At 38.6% G+C, this 21,849-nt stretch overlaps 2 protein-coding genes across 2 annotated transcripts in view; one reads left to right on the top strand and one right to left on the bottom strand.

Moving 5' to 3' along the window:
• Window positions 1–21,849, top strand: part of LOC119542938 (aldo-keto reductase family 1 member C1 homolog) — a 390,984-nt gene that overhangs the window by 230,114 nt on the left and 139,021 nt on the right. The window lies entirely within an intron of this gene.
• Window positions 1,301–20,200, bottom strand: LOC119543238 (aldo-keto reductase family 1 member C1 homolog). The gene is made up of 9 exons (XM_037847987.1): window positions 20,117–20,200; window positions 17,929–18,096; window positions 16,589–16,705; window positions 15,292–15,369; window positions 12,367–12,489; window positions 9,704–9,813; window positions 8,877–9,154; window positions 8,628–8,793; window positions 1,301–2,624 (listed from the first exon to the last, which is right to left on the bottom strand). The coding sequence occupies exons 1-7, from the start codon at window positions 20,198–20,200 to the stop codon at window positions 9,079–9,081; spliced, it is 756 nt and encodes a 251-aa protein (XP_037703915.1). The 3' UTR covers window positions 1,301–2,624; window positions 8,628–8,793; window positions 8,877–9,078.

Raw genomic sequence — 21,849 nt, 5'->3', positions numbered from 1 at the left:
GGGTTGATTGTGTGCCCCGGAGATGGAAGGGAATCCGGGAGCTGCCCCAATATTTGAGGAGGGTGGGGCTGAGAAGGTGGTCTCCCCAATGTGTGGATATGTTGGAGAGTTCACCCAAGCGTTTGGAGAGGAAAGGGCTGCCGCAAAGGCCCTTAGGAAGAGTTAGCCTTCCGCTCTCTTCTGTTAAGGACTCTCAGACTTTGAAATCTAATGGAGTTTGCCCTGCAGGTTTTAGGAACTGTTTTGGTCCTGTTAACCCTGTTTTCCTTACTGTTTCTCCTTATGGCAATTGGGATGTTTATCCTATGAATGTCCCTTCTTTGTGTTTTGGAAACACATAACTTGTTCTCAGTTCACAGATCCACAGCTAAAGGAAAATTGTGCCTTAGGACTGACCAGGCCTATAATTGATTTTGATGGGATCTTGTACTTAACTATTGTTACTGAAATGATTTAAGTTTCTGTGATATTGTTGTGGGATGAATGTATTTTGTATATGGAAAGATAATGTCATTTTGGGGTCCAGGGGGTGGAATGTGCCAGTTTGAATGCATTGTGTCCCCCAAATGCCATTATCTTTGATGTAATCTTGTGTGGGCAGATTTTATCAGTTTTGATTAGATTTCTTTGAGTGTTTCTTTGGAGATGCACCCCACCCAACTGTGGGTGATAACTCTGATGAGATAATTTCCATGGAGGTGTGGCCCCACCCATTTAGGGTGGGCCTTGATCAGTGGAACTGTATAAATGAGCTGATGGGCAGAGGGAACTCAGTGCAGCTGTGAGTGATGTTTTGAAGAGGAGCTACAGCCAAGAGGGACACTTTGAAGAAAGCACAGGAGCTGCAGATGAGAGAGTTTGAAGATGGCCGTTGTGTGAACGGTGGAAAGAGAGGAGTCACCAGAGTCCAAGGAGTGTACAGACCCACTCAGGACCGGAGGAGACCCAGGGGTCCTCCTGCCCCAAACCCAAGAGCTCCCATCCAGACGGGAGAGGAATCTCAGTGCCGCTGCGTGCTCCTGGGCTGTGTCTGCTCCTGGTTTTCATGCTACAGGATTCCAGATGAATCCTGGAATAATAGTAATAGTGACGCTTGCTAATGGCAATGGCAGGGCTAAGTCACAGGCAAGGGTAATGGCAAAGTCAAAATGAAGGTCAAAGTCAAAGTCAAGGGAATAGAACAAAATAGCCCAAGCAATGGGAATGGCGATGGCAATCGGAGTAGGCAGTGGGAATGCTAATTCACTAATGAGATAGGAGTGGGTATATTAAGAATAATGGTAACATTCACATCTATTGACAGAATTCAGCACTTTTATTGGTGTATAATTTACATGTCACAAAATTCATGAAAATCACTATTATAATTGTATAGTTGGGTGACTTCTAGTAAAATGATAGAGTTATGCAGTCATAACCACAATCCTGTCTTGGAATCTTTCCATCACTCCCACTGATCCCATCTGTAGGCAATTACTGCTCCCAACCCCAGGCTCAGCCAACCTCTGACCGACCTTATGTCTATGGAGATTTTCCTTTCCAGTGATCTCATGTATACATAATTATATGAGATGTATTCATTTGTGATTTTCTTCTTTCATTTGGCAAAACAATTTCAGCTTCATCCTGGTCATTACAGACAGCAATGATTCAGTCATTTTATGAGCAAGTAATATTCAGTTTTATGGATGTACCACATTTTGTGATTCCATTCACCAATTAATGGGCAATTGGATTGATTCCAAGTTTGGGCTAGTATGAATAATGCTTCTATGAACATTTGCGTACAAATCTTTGTGTGAACGTAGGTTTCCATTGATCTTGGATGAACATGTAGGCATGGAATTGCCGGCAATGATTCATCCAGGTCCAAATATTGGGTCTAATTTAGGCTGATTCCATTATCAAGAGAGCCTGTGTTAATATTACTATATCAGTGAATGTGCTCTACTCCCTCTGCCCAATGCACATACCCGAGTCCATCCTCTCAGACTGGTTTCCCTCCCACTTAGCCACTGACCATCGGCCACAGCGACCTCTCCTTCCAAGACTGCCTGGAGCTCTGATCCTCTGAGCTGCTCCAAGGGAGACCTTGTAGTGTTGTTTTCCTTTTGACATGTTCCTCACCTTCCTAACTATATGTCGTGTTTTCATAGTCCTCAAAGTGCTTCAGAAATCCTTTCACATGGCTGCTAACTACTTCTTTGCTAACAGAGTGGAGGCCCCACCCTCCGTCCCCAACCAGGAATGTGTATGAAATTGCTGATACATCTCTCGCTTCTCCTCAGCCTCTCTGCAAATCCTAGTTTTGGTCCATAATGAACAGAAAGAAACAAATTTAAATAACAGAAACAGAGACTGGAATGGGTAAGGATCTCTGTGTAAAATTAACCTTAATTGCTTGCAAACCAACAAAAATTTAATGCCTGTCCTGTAGACTTGAGTCTAGTTGAGTGTGAGTTTCTCAGCAGCATGGATTTAGCTATAGGTGATGTCTCTAATCAAGAGCATCTGAGACGTTTCCCGCATCACTCTGCACACACAGGAGCTCCTGGTAGAAGGCATGGCGAAGGGCTCCCTGCTAATATTCTTCAGTAAATGGATACTCAGGGTGGCCAGTGGCACTAAAATGAGAAAGAACAATGGGTAATGTGGATGCAATGATTGTATTGCTAGAGTGACACAAACATGGTTTCTATGAAACTGACTAGGTGAAAATAAAAAATTTTATTTACTGGCTATCGATAAACCCTACCTCTTCAACTTCCATAAACATAATGACATAATGAAGTTTCTGTTTAAAAATATTTAAGTAATCAAATATATTCCCATTCATGGAATTCAATACATATTTTGGACTTCTGCAGGTATTCAAATAAATCCTCCTCCGTTAATTCCATTTACAAATAAAGCAAAGCAATTTCCTGGTTTTTTAAAATTTGATTTCCCACTGAAAGCAGAAACTGATTCTACCAGTTATGAGCAAGAACTCTAGTTCATGCTCAGCAGTAATAAGTTTTTTAAAAATGTTACACATTGCTGACAGCACTTTCACATCCATTTTAATAATTCATTAGTTATTTACTGCTGACTACCACATGTGACATATTGAGTAAGATTCAAAACCAGAAAAAATGAAATGCAAAGACTACTATACTATAGGGATGATCTCTATAGGTGAGAACAATACATAATACAAAGTGATAAAAAAAAGATTATGACTAAAATGCTTAGTTGGTGGCAAGAGTTTCTTGTTTCTTGTCATTCTCCTGATTGCTTTGCATTAGTTTCCTATTTTATTCTTTGTTTTGCTCTACACCACATAAATTAGGAATGGTAGTAGTAAATGGATCTATTTTTCAATACTGAAGTATCATTTTTACCCTTAACATACATTATCACATGACTTTCATTATGAATTAAATTCCCAATAGTTTTCCATAATTTCTATTGCATATGATTTTCACAACCTAGAACCTTAGAGCATGGATGAACAGAAAGTATCTACAGGCTGTAAATTCTCTCTAACAATAGAGGTTTTGCCAATGCACTTTTCTTTTGAATTCAAACTCTCTTCTGCTTAACCTTATACATGATTGGCATTGAGATTAACAAAATTTATTCAATTAAAACCAGCAGTTCTGACACACTCTACCAAGGCCTGCCTTGCTAGAGGAAAATGCAAAATGCAGTGTTTGGGACCTGCAGTGACACGAGTCAGAGAGGAAGGGAGAGATTTGAAAAATTTTCAAGATATAAAATTTACAGGACCCAATGAATTATTACATTTTGGGGTAATGGAAATTTCTGATTGAACACAGGAATGATGGAGGTGTCTTTTATCATTATAAGGAAGAGATCAAGTTACAAGAAGTTCATTAATACAGGTTTGGAAACGTTTAGCCTTGCTTCATTTGTAATTTCCAAGTTTAGAAGAAGTTCATTAATACAGGTTTGGAAACATTTAGCCGTGCTTCATTTGTAATTTCCATAGTGTATTTCCACCATATTATAGAAATGAGAGGCCCACAGGGAAGGTGGAGATTCATCAATGATGTGGGGTTGCTGTGGAAAGTGATACAGAGTGAGGAGTGCAGAGACGTGTGTGTGGAACTCCGAGCTGACCCTGGCCCTGCTCACCCATGTGCTGAATCAGTAAACATAGCTCTGAGGGAATCCAGTTTGAGGGTCTTGGGAAAGTTCCTGTCCCTTCCCTGTCTCAAACTGGCCTGTGCCATGCTGGTATTGAGACAAATATGACAGCTGTCTTACTGTTGTCATCAGAAAAAAAAGAAGCAATAATTTTGTCACATACAATTCAGCATGGATATAGCGGGTGTTTCAGTTCATTCCATCTAAGACCTTCATGTCCTTTTCTGGCAATTGGAATTCAAAAAGCTATTAGGAAAGTAGGAAAACATTTACTACATTTAAGTCTTATAAGTGTTAATCTGGATGAGACAAAGAAATCATTATTATTACAAGGAATTTATACTGTGTCCAGTGGAATATTACAAACAAAAGTCAATAAATATCCAAATACTACACAATCTATTAGAAATAAAAACAGAAGGCAAAAATCCCATTTGTAATGGCAACAATAAGATATGTCACCTAAGTTTCAGTTTAGGAGGAAATGGAGAAGGGATAGCAGAAGAAGATTCTAAAATGCTACCGGAGAATTTATAAAAAGAGGTGATTAACTGAAAGTAAAACCTTTATCTCTTATAAAAAGAGTCAACAGTTTGAAAATGTCATTTGTTATAAACTAATCATTACTTTTTATGGTACAAAAATTCACTAACATTTATGAGACTGAGAGGATGTTCTCGGTGTCCCTGGAACAGGTACATGTTGTACATACCTGGCAAACCAAGACTTACAGTTTCCCTAACTTGAAAACATTTGCCAAACCCCATGACTGAGCATCATGTTTATTTTGTTTTGTTTGTACTGACTAACAAATAATGTGCAAATAAAAAGAGACGAAGACTGAGTGTACTCAAGTTGAAAATTTACTAGAAAATACTCTCCTGAAAACTTCAGACCCTAAAATCCTGTCTAGTCCAGATAAGCTTGAACTTCAACAGAGAAAAACAATGGAAATTGTTTGTTTCAAATATCAATATTGTGCTGAGATGGGGGTAAATCACTGCTGCAACCACAGGTCATGCCTTTTGCCCATTTGCACCCTGAATGCAAATTGCTCAGTGGTCCAAAGATACTTAAACTTCCAAATTAACGTAGTGTTTTCCTGGACTTGTAGTGTGTCATCTGGAGAAGCCACCTTAATTAAGGGCCTCAAAAGGCTCCCACAGATATAATTACATGGAAAATGAGGATCTCATGATAACATCCCAACAACTGCAGGAACAAGTCATCACAAATGTGTACCGCAAGGAATAAGAGGGAGAAGAAACAGATCAACAAGAGTTGTGAATATTGGCACTGAGAAACAGTAAAATAACTATGATACCTGTGCTTGAAAAAATTCAGAGAAAAAGAAACTCAATAGAATGATTAAGAGATTATTAAAGAATACTACATAATTTCTAGACATAAAACTTGATATTAGAAATACAGAAGACAACTTTAATAATATATTAGAGCAGAATGAGGATTATTTAACCAGAAGATAGAGCTCAGTAGGTTATCCAGAATGCTATACATAAAAACCAGTATATGGGAAAATCAAAGAGTTTGAGAGACACAGAGGATAGAAGGTAAACTTCTAGGGTATTTGTAATGAGAAGTACCTAAAGGATAGAGAGAATGAATGTGCCTGTATACATAGCAATACTCAGAGACAGTGATGGAGAGGGAGGATATGTAGCAGATATGTGTCGGGAGAGCATGCAGAAGTATTAATATTCAATAAATGATATTTGTAGGTAATAGATGTTTATTACACTATTCTTTCAACTTTTCTGAACATTTGTTAATTTTCAAAATATAAATTTATTATTGATCTATGAATATATTTAGCAATAAACATACACCAATGCATTTATGGAGATATATGTGGTATTAATTAAAAGGTATTAAAGAACCCCTAAATAAATGGAAGCTCACATTATGTTCATGAACTGGAATTACTAATATTGGATAGAATCCTTTCACTCCATTTTGATCTACAGCTTCAATTCATCTCATGTAAATACTTACTTTTTGAAACTCAATGGGGTCATTCCACATTATATATGAAAGAAAAAACAGTCAAAAACAATCAAGACAATCTTAGAGAAAAATAAGGAAATAGGAAAAAATGATTGCCATTTTGGATGGCAAGATTTACTTTCCACTAAAATTCAGACAGTATTTTAATGCAAATAGACCAAATCAGAGAAGAGAGAGCTTGGCAACAGAGTATGGATACTTGATGTATAATAGAGATGACAAATGCACATTTGTGGGATGATGTGAAATTTTCAATTATTGGTGCTCAAACAGTTGGACATCCATTTTCAATTGTATACACATGCACACACACATATAGTCACGTGTATGAGCACAGACATCTATATACTTATATGTATCTATATATATACACACACACATAGATACCTACATAGATATGTACATGAATTCTAATTTCACATAGTACTAAAATGTCAATTCCAGGTGAATTAAAGATGTGACTTTGAAAGGAAAGTATATTATATCTTTACAAATAATATAGGAGAATATTGTCATGTGTTCAAGGTAGGAAAGGACACAGCAATCACAAACCACACATGAACTGCGTGATAAATTTGACTATAATAAAGAACTTTGATTAAAACTCACCATCCAGAAAATGAAAAATGAGCACAAATTGGGAGAAGAAGTTTCAACAAATATATGTGAGGGTGGCACATAAATGTTTCTATATTAAGCATCAACGTTTTGATTTGGTCAGTTATGAAGCTATAGCTAAGGGTACCAAAATAATCTTCTATAAGTAAATAAAAGATAACCTTATAAAAGTGGACAAAGTAAGCTCCATTAGTATTTAGAGAAATGAAAAAACCACAATGAGGGGTTCCACCTATCCCAGAAAATGGCCAAAAATTGTAGTTAATAATATTGGGTGTTGGCTAGGATGTGGGGCAGGGAGATGTCTCATATATGACCCATGAGAGTTTATATCAGGGGAGTCACTTTGCACAAGTTTTGATGTGATCAAATAAATGCGAACTTTCTCGTTCATGTTTTCTGGCCATTCCATTCATAGATCTAAGAATATATCCAAAGGAAACGCTTGAATAAGTGGACTAGGAGACACTTGCAAAAACGTATCTAGAAGCATTATTCAAATTGGCAAAAAAAAAAAACCCACAAATAAACATCACAAGTGGTCCTAAGATATTGATAAATAAATTATGGCATAGTCATTAAATATGAATGCTGTGGAGAAGTAAAAATGAACCAAGTACAGCCTCTTGCATCAACCTGAATTGTTCTCACACTTAATGTTAACAAAAGGAAGCAAGTTACAGAAGAATATAGTTTGATCCCATTTATACAAAGTTCAAAAAAGTCAAAATGAAAGGTTTCTTAAGTGATATGTTCTTTGGTAGTAAAATGTAAAAATAATCAAGGAAACAAATGATTATCCTAAAGTTTAGGACACGGATATTTCTTTGGGAAGGAGATACGATCAGTAAGAATCAGCTAGGGACAATGTGTTATTTTCATAACCTGAATTGTCCAAAGATTCAGTTCATTGTTACTATTTTAAGCATAAATGTGTGTCAGACACATTTTATGATACTTTTAATATTTTTGGAAAGCTTGTGGCAAGCATGTTGACTCACTCAACTGACTGGTCAAATTGGTAGCACACAATTGAACCTTTCAAAAGCTTTCATCTTGTCACATCAAAATGAAAATTTGTGTCTCTGAAATCAAAATTAAAAAGCAAAGTGTATATCATTCTGCATTAATTTTTGAAGAGGTTATATACTCAGGGAATATCTCTGGGAAGTGATACAGGAAAAGGCCAACAGACACTGATATGCAGAGAAAGACAGGGGTAATTGGGAGACTGAAGACGATCAGAAGAGAGTTACTTTCTACTCTATACATTTTAATACTACTTAATATTTAAAAATAATTAAAAAAATCAAAGTCATTGAAAGTGTGAAATATCAGAGATGAGAACATTTAGCCTTGATGGAGCCTCTTCCTGTAGGAACTAAGGGAGGAGGAGACTGTTCTCAGCAGCAGCATTAAATTGGGGATTATCTATTCTCTTTGGTTAGGTTGTCACTTCTGGCTCAGAGCTGTCAACTAGGTCCTGGCAAAAGTATCCTAGAGATTTGGGGGCTGAAGATCACTTAATCTGGCTCCCTTATTTCAGAAATGAAAATGAGATGTCACTTCAGCAAGGTTACAGACTCAATTACACACATAGGGTTAGAATGCATATTTTTGATCCCTGCCCCATACTCTCTCCATCCACTATTGTTTCCTTGAAGTTGTAGAAGAAGAGGAAACTATTGGGAATGCGATGGGGCACAGGTGCATAGGTGGATAGGAATCATTGGGGAAATCATCGTGGCCCAAAGATGTGTTGAGATGCTTTCAAAGCAGAACACACGTGGAATAGTATCGAGGCCTCCTGGGCCCACAGCCCTGCTCCTCACCTGCATGTTCTCTCTGATCCGCTTCTCATTGAAGCCCTTGGCCAGGACCACGACCCCATGCTGGATCTGGTAGCGAAGGGCAATCAGGGCTGAGGTGCGCTTGTGCTTTTTTGCCAGGTCACAAAGAACTGGATCATCCAAGAGAACAGGTGCGTTCTTGCCCCCCCTGGAAGGAAAGCAGAATGGCTGAATATTGTGGCTCGGTATTCAGTTTACTAGGAGGCTCCTATCAGATTAAGGTGATCTAACCTAGGCCAGAGGTTCTCAAAAGATGGTCACCATCCCAGCAGCACTCTACCACCTGGGAACTTATTAGAAATTCAAATTCTCGGACTTCACCCCAGATCCCTTAAATCAGAGCGCCAGGTGAGGGGTACAGCAATTAGTATTTTATCATCCCCTCTAGGTCATTTGATGTATGCTTGACTTGATGAAGAATGGTTCAGATCCTTCAATTTTTCTCTTCTATTTCCCAGTGGCTGTCTTCTGTAGGTATAGCTCCAGAAGAAGAACAAGAAAATGAGTGACTAAAAAGAAAGGGAATATTTGGATATTTTAATTTTAACTTTCTAACATTGTTAAAAAATTTTGTAGACTTGAAATGAGAACTATTCATTCTTAACTTGAAGTATAATATTTACCATTTCAATACTACATTACAAAATATTTTCAGTGGTAATTTCATTCCATCTTCGTATACTGGGAGATACATAATATTATACTGAATTTGGAGATAAAGTAACTGATGATTGTAGAAGATGTTACTTTGAATTGTGCTAACCAGTAATAACTATCAAAATTATGATTGGAAGTTTATGTCTTTGATCTCACTTTTTAGATTATATTTATATTTATATTTTTAGGTAGATAATTGTTATTAAATAAATTATAACCAGACAGAGACAATGGAAATGCATTTGGTGGGTTATGGGATTTAAAGGAGGACTATTTCTACAGTCCTTCTCCCCCATTCAGTCAGATAATTGAGAGTTACCTCCAGGAAACAGAGTTTGGTGTGATTAAATATGGTTCACCTCTAATGGGAATTTAGGCAAACTCCCCATTGCCCTCATTACCACTTTTCTTCTCGATGGGATCCCAGAGCACTGTAGGCCACAAGCACCATATCTTTTGACTTGCAGAAGTCCAACAGCTTTCTCTGGTTGAGATAAGGGTGGCATTCTACCTGTGGAATGCTGAGACAGAAATGTGTTAGTTTATAGGAAAAATCATCTTAAAGTGTAAGTGTAGGATTGAAAGTCAAAGAAGCTGAATAAAAACCCTGCAGACTTAAACATGAACTGAAAACATCAATATGAACTAATGACTTGAACTAAGATAAATTTTCTATTTCTGTCCACTGAGAAGACCAAAATAATGATGGTCCAGAAACACCTCAATTGCCCGGGTCTTCCTTACTAAATACCATTGCCTTCTAAAAGGAGAAATTGCTAACACTGGATGTGAGGTAGGGAAAGAACCATTTGAGCTGTGGACATAAAAGGCAGAAAGGAAGAAAATGATCAAAGACTTATGAGGGCATGTCAGAAGGACTAATTGACCATTTTTGTAGGGGATTCCATTGGGTAGATTTGATCATCAAATGAAATAATGACTAATACATTTCTAACACATCAAATATATTAAAATCAATGAGTTAATAGTGATGAGAGACAGAGGAAAAGAGGACGAGAAAGAGTGGTGGTGAGAGAGACAGAGGGGAGAACAAAAAATAATTGCCAGCACTGAAGGTGATTACTAGGGTAACTCCTCAGAACATTGATCATTAAAGGGATAGAATTAAGCATGTACCTCATCTACTAATAAGAATAATTGTGATTATTCTGAGTTGATGTGAGAATTTTTTAATATAGAAACATGTCCACTAAGAAAAGAAAAAAGAGTGATGAAAATAGAAAATTATTATTTGCAAACCTCAATGAAATAACTGTTTCAGCAAATATCTTAGGTGGATATAAACCACTAAATGTAATGCTGTAGGGGAACATAAGTTTTCCCTGATGTCAAATCACCTCCCATCATATTACTTAGCAATTGCAAAGGAAAAGACATATGTTATAGAGTAGATCTGGCTACCAGAGATGAAATCTAGCCTCAGGAGTAGCAGGATAATATATCCTGTGCTTCCTAATGGAGTGCAATTGGAAGGACTCAGCCTCCGGATGAAATTTTCTTGCCATGAATGTGTAACCTGAATCTCCTTAAATCTTCAGATGTAACTTCTTTTGTATAGAATCACATACTAGAGAAATAGGCTACCTTAAATCACAAAGCTACGATCTGATAAATACAGAATATTTGGCAAAAACCTGTTTGTATATCCTGGGAAAAAAGGATTGAATGATGATTGGAGATTAAAAGAGCGTAAAAAACATAACAAAGGAATATGTGAGCTACAATGCATCCTGGTTGAAAAACAAAGCTATAGAAGGCATTATTAGAACAAGTGGAGAAATATGACTATGAACTAGATAGTACATGAGAGGGAATTATTGTTAATTTTCTTTGATAAATTACAGAACTGTGAGTGTGTGAGAGAATATCTTCATTCTTATGAGATGAAGCATGAGGATTTAGGGGTGAAGTGTCATGTCTACCACTTACATTGGAAGGGCTCAGTAAAATGTTACACATATATTACACATATATGTGTATGTGGCATATACACACATTTACCATATGTATATATGTATACACACACACATACACACACATCTTTGGCAAACATGGCAAAATCTCAACCATTTTTGAATATCAGTAGGAAAATATACACATTGTCTTATCGTAATATAAATTTTACTTTGAAAATTTTGATAGTTAGGGATAAAAATAATCATAGAGCCCATCAGGTTTTCAATGTTTCTAGTTAAATCCTATGTGGTATATCAATATATATCAAAAAGATAGTCTTGAATTTTATAAATATATTATCAAATCTAGGACACCTACCACTTCTAGGTTTCCAAGTTGTTAAAAAGTAAGTAAGAACAAAGAACCAGTCTCAGAATAGATATTTTTTAACAGTGAATTTAGTGGTAGAAAGCAGGGAGAACCAAACTAAGAATTATTCACAAGATCTGCCCTCTCTACCTGTGAAAAATTCCTTAGAGTCAGTTTCCTCTGCCTTTATCATCACCATAAACTGGTTACTTCATTCCTGAAACCTTGGTTACTTTATAATCTCACGTAAATTCTTGCCATATGTATGCTTCCTCTGTCAAGAACCAGGATGAAGAGTTCAAGCTCCGAACCCAACACAAGCCCACAACACCTATAGGATCTGTTTTCACTCTTTCCTTGTTTATACTCACTCCTCCATGATTGCTGGATTCCTTACCATATACAATTCCTTCCAAATCACTTTCACTCACCCAATCTCTGGCCATGTTTGAAAGGTCAGGTAACTGCCCACCTTCCTCCTAAAGGTGTTGTTAACTCTTCCATCCCTCCTTGATCTCCTTCTCTTCCTCTAAATTCTTTCATATGATTTAGTGCTGAAGTAGGTCTCCCCAGCATTTTCCCTAAGACTTTACCAAGCAGAGACACAGTTAAGGGTCCCATCCCTGTCCTCATACAGGTGCCATGCTCTCTTGAGTATTCTGGTCCACAGAGGTAAGGTGAGTAGGAGGGGAGGTGCATAGTCACCTGGCAGAAGTGCAGGAAGAAGGGGTGAAGAACAGAAAAGGGAAAGCCCCGGTGGGCTGAGGGGGCTGCTCACCTGGTTGCAGACAGGCTTGTACTTGAGCCCTGGCTTGTTCAGGATCCTCTCCAGCTGCTTGTGGTTAAAGTTGGACACGCCGATGGACTTGGTCAATCCCGCGTCCTTACACTTCTCCAGGGCCTGGGAGGAAGGGGTTGTGGAGAAGGATTTTGGTAAATTGGCTCTAGGTCATGAAATGATGAAAGACAGCACTGTTAAGAACATGTGTCAACAAATGACCATGTAGCTAAGAGATGTTAATTGCGACAAAGAACAAAAAAGTAATAAGGTCAAAAGTGAAGAAAATCAATTAGAAAGAAATGACTATTTCCTTCCAGGGAAAACAGGAGAGGCTGTTGCACAGTGAGGGGAAGAATTGTTTATTCTCACTGCTCCCTATGCTTCCCCTCCCTTTCTCTTTTTGACATTCCCTTAAGCCCCCCCCCCCCCCTCCCCAGCCAGTCCCATTCCACCAAATAGCCATTGTCAAGATCGTGAGTTGCTGAATCCAGTGATGCCTATCTCATTTGACCTAGTAGCAGTGCTGGGCACAGTCAATACCTTTTCCCTAAAATACTTTTGTTTTTAATTCATTTAATTCCAAGCACTGATCTATTTTGGTGGTCCCCCTACTGGCTTTTCCTCTTTTGAAGCTTCATCATCTTTCTCAACTCAAATGTTAGAAACTTCTACGTTCGGTTATCTCAACTTGTCTCTTTTCTATCTTTTCTCCCTTCCACATGACCTCATCCAGATTTATTGTTTAAATACTTGCCCAAGGCTCCCAAGTTGATATCTCCATCCTAGACCCATCTCAAGATTTTGTTATTTATGGACTCCTATGTTCACCTCCAACTCAACATCTCCTTTGGGATGTCTGAATAGGCATCTCATACTGAACAAGTCCACAGGAGAGCTCCTGATCTTACCCCCTAACCTGTTCCTCCTGCAGTCCTCTCCTCAGTGATGCCACCTCCACCCTCCCATTGTCTCAGTTCAATGACCCAGAGTACGTCAGTCCCTCTCATTTTCTCACACCCCTCATCCATTCCAGGAGAAATCCCTGCCATCTCTGCCTTTAGAATTGGTCCCAAATCCAGTTGGGTTTCACCACTTTCACTGCCTCTATGCCAAAACACCATCATTACTCCTCCTGACAATTTCAAGTGCCTCCTAGCTTGTCTTCCTGCTTCTAGTCTACAGTCCACTGCCGTGGGCACAGTGCTCCTCAATAGAACTTTCTCTGATGCTGGAAATAGTCCATGTCCTTCCTGTCCAATATGGTAACCACTAGACAAAGGTGCTATTTCCTAATTAGAATGTGTGACTGGAGCTCTGATTTTATGCATATTAATGATTTATAATTAATGTAAATGGAAAGAGTTTCATATGGCTATTGGCTACTTTATTAGTGCAAATATACAGTGTTCCAATTAAAAAGTAAATCAGGTAAAAACCCTCTAATGGCTTCCAAGCTCATACTGAGTAAAAGTTAAAGTCCTTCCTAAAAGGATCTACATGATCTGATCTGCCATTTGCCCTCCAGTTTCATCCCACCCTTTCCTCTCCCAGTCTTATGAGTGATCTTGCTGTTCTTTGGGCACTACACATTGTACCACTTAAATGCCTTTGAACTTGCTGTCCCCTCTCCGCAGATAGTCTTCCCCTAGTTATCTCCTTTGCTCATCCTTCATAAGACATCTTTGCTCAAATGTCTCCGTTTAAATGAGGATTTCACTTAGATGCCAATAAATTGCAATTCTGCGAGTTACCTCCTCATCACTTGCCCCATCCCCCTTGCCTTGCTTTTTTGTTCTTCGTGTAGCTTGTCATCATCGGACAAACTTATGTTTACCCTTTTAGTTCTTTGTGTGTCTCCTCTGACATGTATGTGGGATCAATGAGGGCAGCGGCTTTTTTATCCCCATGTCCCATGCATAATAGCTGCTCAGTAAATATTTTTTGAGTAAAAGGTTAATAGATGAATGTCCTGATTCTATGTCTATAATATAGTGGACTGAATGTAGCAAAATTGTCTGAATGTCTCCAGCTGAATTATAGAAAGACATAGTTTGAGAAATGGTAAAACCTGTAATAGTTTGTCACATAGAATACCGTATTATAGGATGGGCACCAAGCTGGTAGCCAAAGCAATAGTTAAGTCAGTGAGGAAGATCTCATCTCCTGCCAGAACAGGTACGGAGAGTCATTTGCCTGATTTGGAGCATTGGACAATAGAGGAAGCTCAATGCATTGGCAGTCATTGAGTTACAAGAGATGTTCATGTTGATTAAACTTTTCAATGCAATTCTGTGCTAGAGATGAAACTGCTACCCAGTTTATGGTAATAGAGTCCCTAGAATCAGATTTACTAAAGATTTTTCAGAAAAATTTAATTTCAGTTTGTCAAAGCCTGTGAGAGATACTATGAAAATTCCGCATCTTACTCTCATTTCCAGCAGAGGTTTAGGCTGGAGGTGGGTTTATATTTGATGGACTAAATTCCTGTAGCTGTTCTGAAACTTTACGTGTGCCACACATTCACTAGTCTTGGGAACACATGATTGATGAAAGTGATAATATTGACGTAACTCTAAATCCAATTTCCTGTACCCTTCTAGATCAGGTAGAAAATTCCCTGTTCCATCCTCCAGGAGAAGGTTTTTCTGCCTGTGCTCCAATAGCCATGGGGTGGTGTCTGCTTTTGTTGTGAAGGAAGGACACACTGTGTGACCAGGAAACTGCTATCAAAGAATAAGTACAATGTTAGAGCTTCAAGAGAACTTTGGGATCTTTTGTCTGATTCCTAACTATAAATTTGGAGCATGCAGGTTGAGGTCCATCTAATGACAATCTCAAGTTGTTACAGGTGAAGGAGTGAACCATGTCCCCCTTCTCTTAGTTTTCTTGTCTAAGCTCTGTCCTCTGAAGAGCTGCACTCACCTCCCACATGGCATGGAGATCCACCGTGTGGAATATCAGTTTTCCATGTTCATCTTTTGGCCAAAGATCCTTCCCAGGCTGGAATATAAACAGTCATTATAGGGAGGTCACAAATTAATGCCTTTGTCCTTAGACATGGGGTCAGGTACCTCTAGGGCTGGGACCCTAAGGCTCCATGAGGTTGATGAAGCTTTGCAGGTACTGATTTTTACAAAGTGCTTTGTGTACCCAGTGGTAAGGAAGGTCTTAAGAGATAGACTTCCTATAATCTCTTACATCCATTTTATGTTCAATAAATATATTTTGTCCAAGATCCTAATGGGGACCCATAGTAGATTATGTTACTTTAGTTCTGCTGCTTATATTTTGGAATTGTCTCCTTCACCTGAAAAGGCAGACAGTTACATGGTCTTAATTTCCACCCAAAGAGCATTGTAACCTTGTCCCAGGCTGACAATCACAGTTCCTTATGCCCTAAGCATATGAAGTCTCAGGGGTAAACACACAGTCCAAACTGTGTCTATCTAGACTCTTTTCAGCATTAATATGGATTCTGGAAGAGCCAGAAATATTCTCAAATATTAATCACCGTAAACTTGGACCTGCCCCAAATGCATATTAGTCACCATGGGAAAATGCTGGGAAGAAACAAATTTTAGTCCTCAAATCTAGCATTGCCTTGGACATACCGTGTATGTAATCAAATAATTCTTATCTGTGTGTAAACTAGCTTGATTACATTTCTGCTACTTTTAAATAAGAGTCTTATACAACATAGTCATTAGTGGCTAGGAGCAGGGTACAAAGCTCACCTTAGACCTGGTGCCAACAGTAAGAGCAAAGGGCTGCAGGTCCCTGTGGAGGCTACTAGTTTTAGAGCAACAACATGCCCCTTTCAGCTTGAATTTGGTGGGAAATGACAAAAATGCTTTGTGGACCAAAATGAAACAGATTCATTTCTCATGACAGCTGCCTGAAACTGCACTGGTGAACTTCCTCAAGGGGCTGAGGTGCCGTAATCAGGCCTGTGCCTTGGGCCTGGCTCCAGTTATTTCTTCACATTTTTGAAGCAGAGGCTTTGAGTTTGTTGAACTCTAATCATTTGGAGCCATGGTGTATGGAATTAGGGATATAAAATATGATTCAATAAAAAGGTAATCATGGATTATTATTTAGGATTCTTCCCCATTTTCATAATCCCTACAACCTCCTAAGAAGGCTAAATTTGACCATCTATGCAAGGTAAAGTCATGCTGCCTGAGGAAGTGAAATGACTTTGATCATGCAAATTACAAACCTTCAGAGCTGTTGGGAAATGAATAATGTAGAGGTCGACATAGTCCAGCTGAAGTTTCCTCAGGGAGCTTTCCAAGGCTGGTCGGACCAACTCTGGTTGAAGGAAAGTGATCCAAAGCTGCAGAGGTCAAAGAAAAGATCTGTTGAGTTAACACTGTAGCTGACTTTGTGAAGGAGAGAAGGAACTAGGTATCCGATATAGTATGACTAGTTTAGCATATTCAGAAGTGAATCTTGTTTGCCATCATTATTAATTTTAAGCTAAGCCTGGGTCATTGATAAACCTAGACTATAATCAGTAAGAATAGAACTAATTTTATTCAGAACATTTAAATATGTGGGTCTCTATGATTTAAGATTGATATAGAAAAAATTGAGGTGAAATGGAGGAAAAAGATCAGAGATACCTAAAAGAAATGGAAACCCTAATAAGTCAAAACAGATGAAAGGAATGGAATTCCTTGCATGTATATTATGTGGAGAACACTGGAAAACAGCCATGCTGGAAGAGTTCCATTAAGTTACTAGGCTAAAGTTTTTCCCATGTGCAGTTTTCAAGGATTTTAAATCTAACTTTTGGATTGGTTCACTTTATCCAATATATATACAGTTTTATATATAAAACTTGATGAACTCATGGAAGAAATTTCCTTTCATCTTGGGTTCCCTTTTAATTTGACATATTCATAAAACTCTATTATTTGAGTATATTTTCATTACATCTACTGAACAATGGAAAGAAATGAGTGTAGGCATGAAAGTCATTATCAAGTACTAGTAATATCTATCCTCTGAATTATGTTTTATAGAGTTACAAAACATTTTCCCACTATTTATATAGTTCCATTCTCATACACCCTGGGGATGAATATTTAGTATTCTTTTTGTGTACATACTTGTGGGAAAAATTGGTTTCATCATGGTAATATGTGCTGGCCAAAAAGAAGAAATGTCATCTAGATCTTTCTTAATACTCAAATAGCTCCTTTACTTTGCCCTCACTTATTGACAGAGTTGAGAACTGAGAATATTAATTTCAGAATATTAAGAAATTTTCCAGTCTTTCAGATGATAAGGAAAACCATAACGTGATCACAGATCTGTCAATGCTATAATCCATGTCCAATCCCACTGTCTGGGCTGAGGCTCAGAAAATTAATGTGACTCTACTTTAAAGTAAAGTCTCAAAATATGAACATAGCAATGATTAGAAGTCCATGTATGAATAAAAGTTGTTGTATAAGAACAATTCAAGAAACAATTACTCAACCAATCATATAACCTAATTTCCCAAAACAATCATGTTCCATGTGCCCTGCCACCCAATTCATGTACACACACCTTTGAAGTATAGAATATGTCTTCCCTCTTCACTGTGCCATCTGCAATCTTGCTCCGGATGGCCCATACAACCTCCTCTTCATTTTCATATGCACAAGCAGCATCAATATGGCGATACCCAGCATCAATTGCTATCTTGGTGCCCTCTTCTGCCTCACTCTTAGGAACCTAGAGGAGCAAAAGAGGAGATCCATTTGATCGACAGGAAGCCCTGCCCCAACAGTGGCCTTCACCAGAATCAGTCACTCCGCTGTGTCTTGTCTTAGTTTTGCATGTAGGGTGACCACTTATCCCCATTTGCCTGGGACTTTTCCAGGTTTAGTAATGAAAGTTGAGCATACCAAGATCACCTTCAGCCCTGGAAAACTGGAATGGATATTCATTAACTTGAGGTTCCCCAAGACCACCCTCAGGTTCAGTGATTCACTAGATGTACTCAGGCTGGAGCATATAGGTGTTTTCACAGTTTTGATTTATTACAGTGAATAGATGCAAAGCAAAATGAGCAAAGGGAAATGGTTCATGTGGCAAAGCTCAGAGGAACCAGTCACAAAAGTTTAAGAGTCCTCTTCCAGGTGAGACAGTGAATACCTTTAATTCTACCAGCACCAACTTTTGACAACACACAGGAAATACTGTCTACTAGCGAAGCTCATCACAGATTCAATGCCCAGACTTTTTACAGGAGGCTATTCATATAGGGCCGCTCTGCCTAGCATGTAACAAAAATCTATTCCCCTAAAAGGAAACAGATATTCAGCATAAACCTCATTGTTCCACACTTTAGACACACTTAACCACACTTTTCAGTCAGAGTGATGGTAGACACCTCCCTAAATTCAAGTTCCTAGACTCCATCCATGGGTCAAGCTTTTAAGCAGGCAGTTGTAAGGAGAGCCGTCTGCTATGTTAATTTCTTTCTGCAGTTACTCTAACTGCATGATGGAACTATATATTAAGAGTGAAAATGAACACTCTGAGGATATAGATTTACAAAGAAATTAACTACAGCTTGTAAGGGATTAATGAAGTAGACATAAGCCTGAAATCCAAAGCCAACCAATGACAGAAGATGTAATTCTGGACAAATTTGAGTTCATAGCTCGTCTATGAAAATTGGAGAAAAACTTTAAAGCGCATTTGATAATGGACAAAAGACAAATGAAGCAAACTTTTTCTTTCATTTGCTGTTAAGTGTATCAAAAGCTTTCCTTGTTCAACATTTATACAAGGAATTAGATACTGAGCCCCAACTGCCTCTGCTGTTCCCCCATGCACTTTTCCTTAGGCCTCCAGCACACGGAGATTTGCAAGGCTGAGGCCTCAGCGTTGTCCATGTTCTTTCCATCTTCCTCCCCAATTACACAACTAAGATAAGAAGTCCTGCCCCGTTCTTCAAAGGTCTGTTAAAAATTCCTGCCTATATTACAGGTGGGAATAATGTGACTCAAAGGTTAAGTAAATTGTCTCTTGTTATGCAGTTAATTCATGAGAAGTAACTTGGAATGCCAGTTGTACGGCTTCTATTCTACCGTAGTGGCCCCTTTGCCCACTCAGGTGAGAGGAACATGTCTACCTATTTCCTTCAAACCTGAAGCAAGAACAAAGAAGTGAAGGCTTGCTGTGGTAAGATAGCATTTCCCCTAAAGATGTCATATTTCCCTGTCAGGCTGAGTTTTTCAGGGAGAGGAGGAGGAAACATGCCAATTGCTCAGTTTTCAGCCTGTTGCTCACTGTGCTGCCCTACCCCACAGCTGCAGGTCCCACCCAGCGTTTAGCACACACCCTCAAGTCCAGGGCCCCTTCCAACACAAGCTTCTCTCGCCCATGCATACTGGGTAGGGAGAAAGATTTCTTGAAGTATAAAAAGTACAGAGAAGTTCCCCATTGCAGTCAACCTCAAAGCAGGCAAGTGAGAAGCAAGTGCCCTGACTTCTGAGGTTCATTTCTTCTAAAAATGGAAACAGGAGGTAAAGCCAAGCACAGGATAACCTGTAGGTGACCACACCAGGAGACCTCAAAGCCCTGACCTAAGACTATCCATAAATGGCTGTAGCCTGGTGAACCTGAGACCAAGGGGTCCCCCAGAGTCACCCAGAAACAGGGTTCTACGACAACCCAGGTGGGCAGCCACCCTCCTTAGGCCTAGTTTCATTTGCACCCTCAAACCCAAATCCTCTACTGTTACCTCTTCCGGTGCATAGGTGCCAAATCCCAGTACAGGAATGAAGCGACCATCGTTTAGTTGCACACAACGATGTTTGAGATCCATCGCCTCTCACACTTTGGGATAAGAATGTCTTTCCTCCACCTCACCAGAGTTATGAGCAATGCTAAGACAACGCCCCACTGCCCTGTTCAACTGTTGGCAGATAGTGTGGTGGGAGGGGCTGTGCTTAAAGCCACATTTCATGGAGCGAGATAGAAGTGGCATCTTGTCACTTGGTTTTCTTTTTTCATCAGAGAGTATATGTGAGTTTATATACTAAGTGATACAGAGATCATTAATTAGTTGTGGAACTATTTATTGTCTTCACTCTACCATCCATTATCCTAAATTATTCGAAGAGATTTACTAACAGGTATTGACCATTTCTTAGACTGGAACCCTCCAGATAGCAACTAAATTTTTTCTTATTTAGTCATTGTGAAGCATATTTTGATAATACATGATTTAAAACATTTACACCTCATGCAACACATACACACATGCAGACAGTCACACACAGGTTCACAGAAATATTAATGAGAATTTTTCAAAAGTTTAGACTAAGGGAGAAACTCAAGTACTAAAGTAAAAAAGAAAAAATTAGACTTTTACCTTTTTCATTTATCGAATTGTTCCTGTTTCTCTTTAGTGTGTAATAAAATAATCCAATCTGGGCAAGGGGCAATATAAACACAGTCTGACAAGCAAATCATTGTATTGTAAATGATTTACAATGTTTGGAATCATTCTACAGTATGCAGTTGGAGCCTTAGAGTTGTTTGTGTCTTTGACCCCATTAAATAACTTTTAGAAAATTATCATAAACTGTCAAAAAATATAGAAAAAATTTTATATAATGTGTATCTTCCTCACAGTATTCATAAGAGAAAAAAATTGGAAACAAATTGTTATAGACCTGGGAATGGTTAGATTAGCTATGAATCATGAATACAATGGAATATTATGGAGCCATAAAAATTAAACATACAACATGGTACTTAAGAAAAATCTAAAAATATAGGACAAAATGCTTTTAATGTCATCAGTTAAAAAAGCAGTCTACATATTATATAGAGAGAAAGATATCACAACAAAATATAGAGTGTATTGGAATGAAGGCCCACCTCCCCAGTGTTTAGTTATGAAAAACAGGTCATTCTTTTCCTGCCAGAAGTGAAGAAAGTGGAATTTTGAATTAAGGCCCACCTCCCCAGCATTTAGTCATAAAAACAGATCATTCTTTTCCTGCCAGTAGTGAAGAAAGTGGAATTCCTGGCAGATGGCTAACACTTTAAACTTTTATCTCAAAATGCCTTTGATCAGCTGCTACAGACTTTGCTTGCTGTCCTTCAGTTTTCTTTATTACCTGCCCATCCATGTTCAATCACCTCCAATTTGTTACAAAACTTTGGAATATGGGGTCTCCTGACTTTAACCTAAATTGGATTTCCTGGCCACTGCTGCCATCTCTCTGCTCCCTTGAATTCAGCAGTTTCCCAGACAGTCTGGAGTTGTGCCTTGAACTAATCCTGGAGCCTCCGAGGTAGCCTAGAATTTGTCCAGATCTCTGTTCATTGGCCGAGACTTAGGGCCAGAGCTGCCTGCTTCACACACACCACACTTAGCCATCAATGTGTTCTCTCATGCCCTTGATAGTGACTTCTGTGTGTCTTCCAGATGTTATTTGAATCAGTTTTCTCTGCACGGTATCA

The sequence above is a fragment of the Choloepus didactylus genome, chromosome 8, assembly GCF_015220235.1.
Source record: "Choloepus didactylus isolate mChoDid1 chromosome 8, mChoDid1.pri, whole genome shotgun sequence".
Lineage (NCBI taxonomy): Eukaryota > Metazoa > Chordata > Mammalia > Pilosa > Megalonychidae > Choloepus > Choloepus didactylus.
The sequence above is the reverse complement of the archived record's forward strand: the minus strand, read 5'-3'. Positions and strand labels throughout refer to the sequence as shown.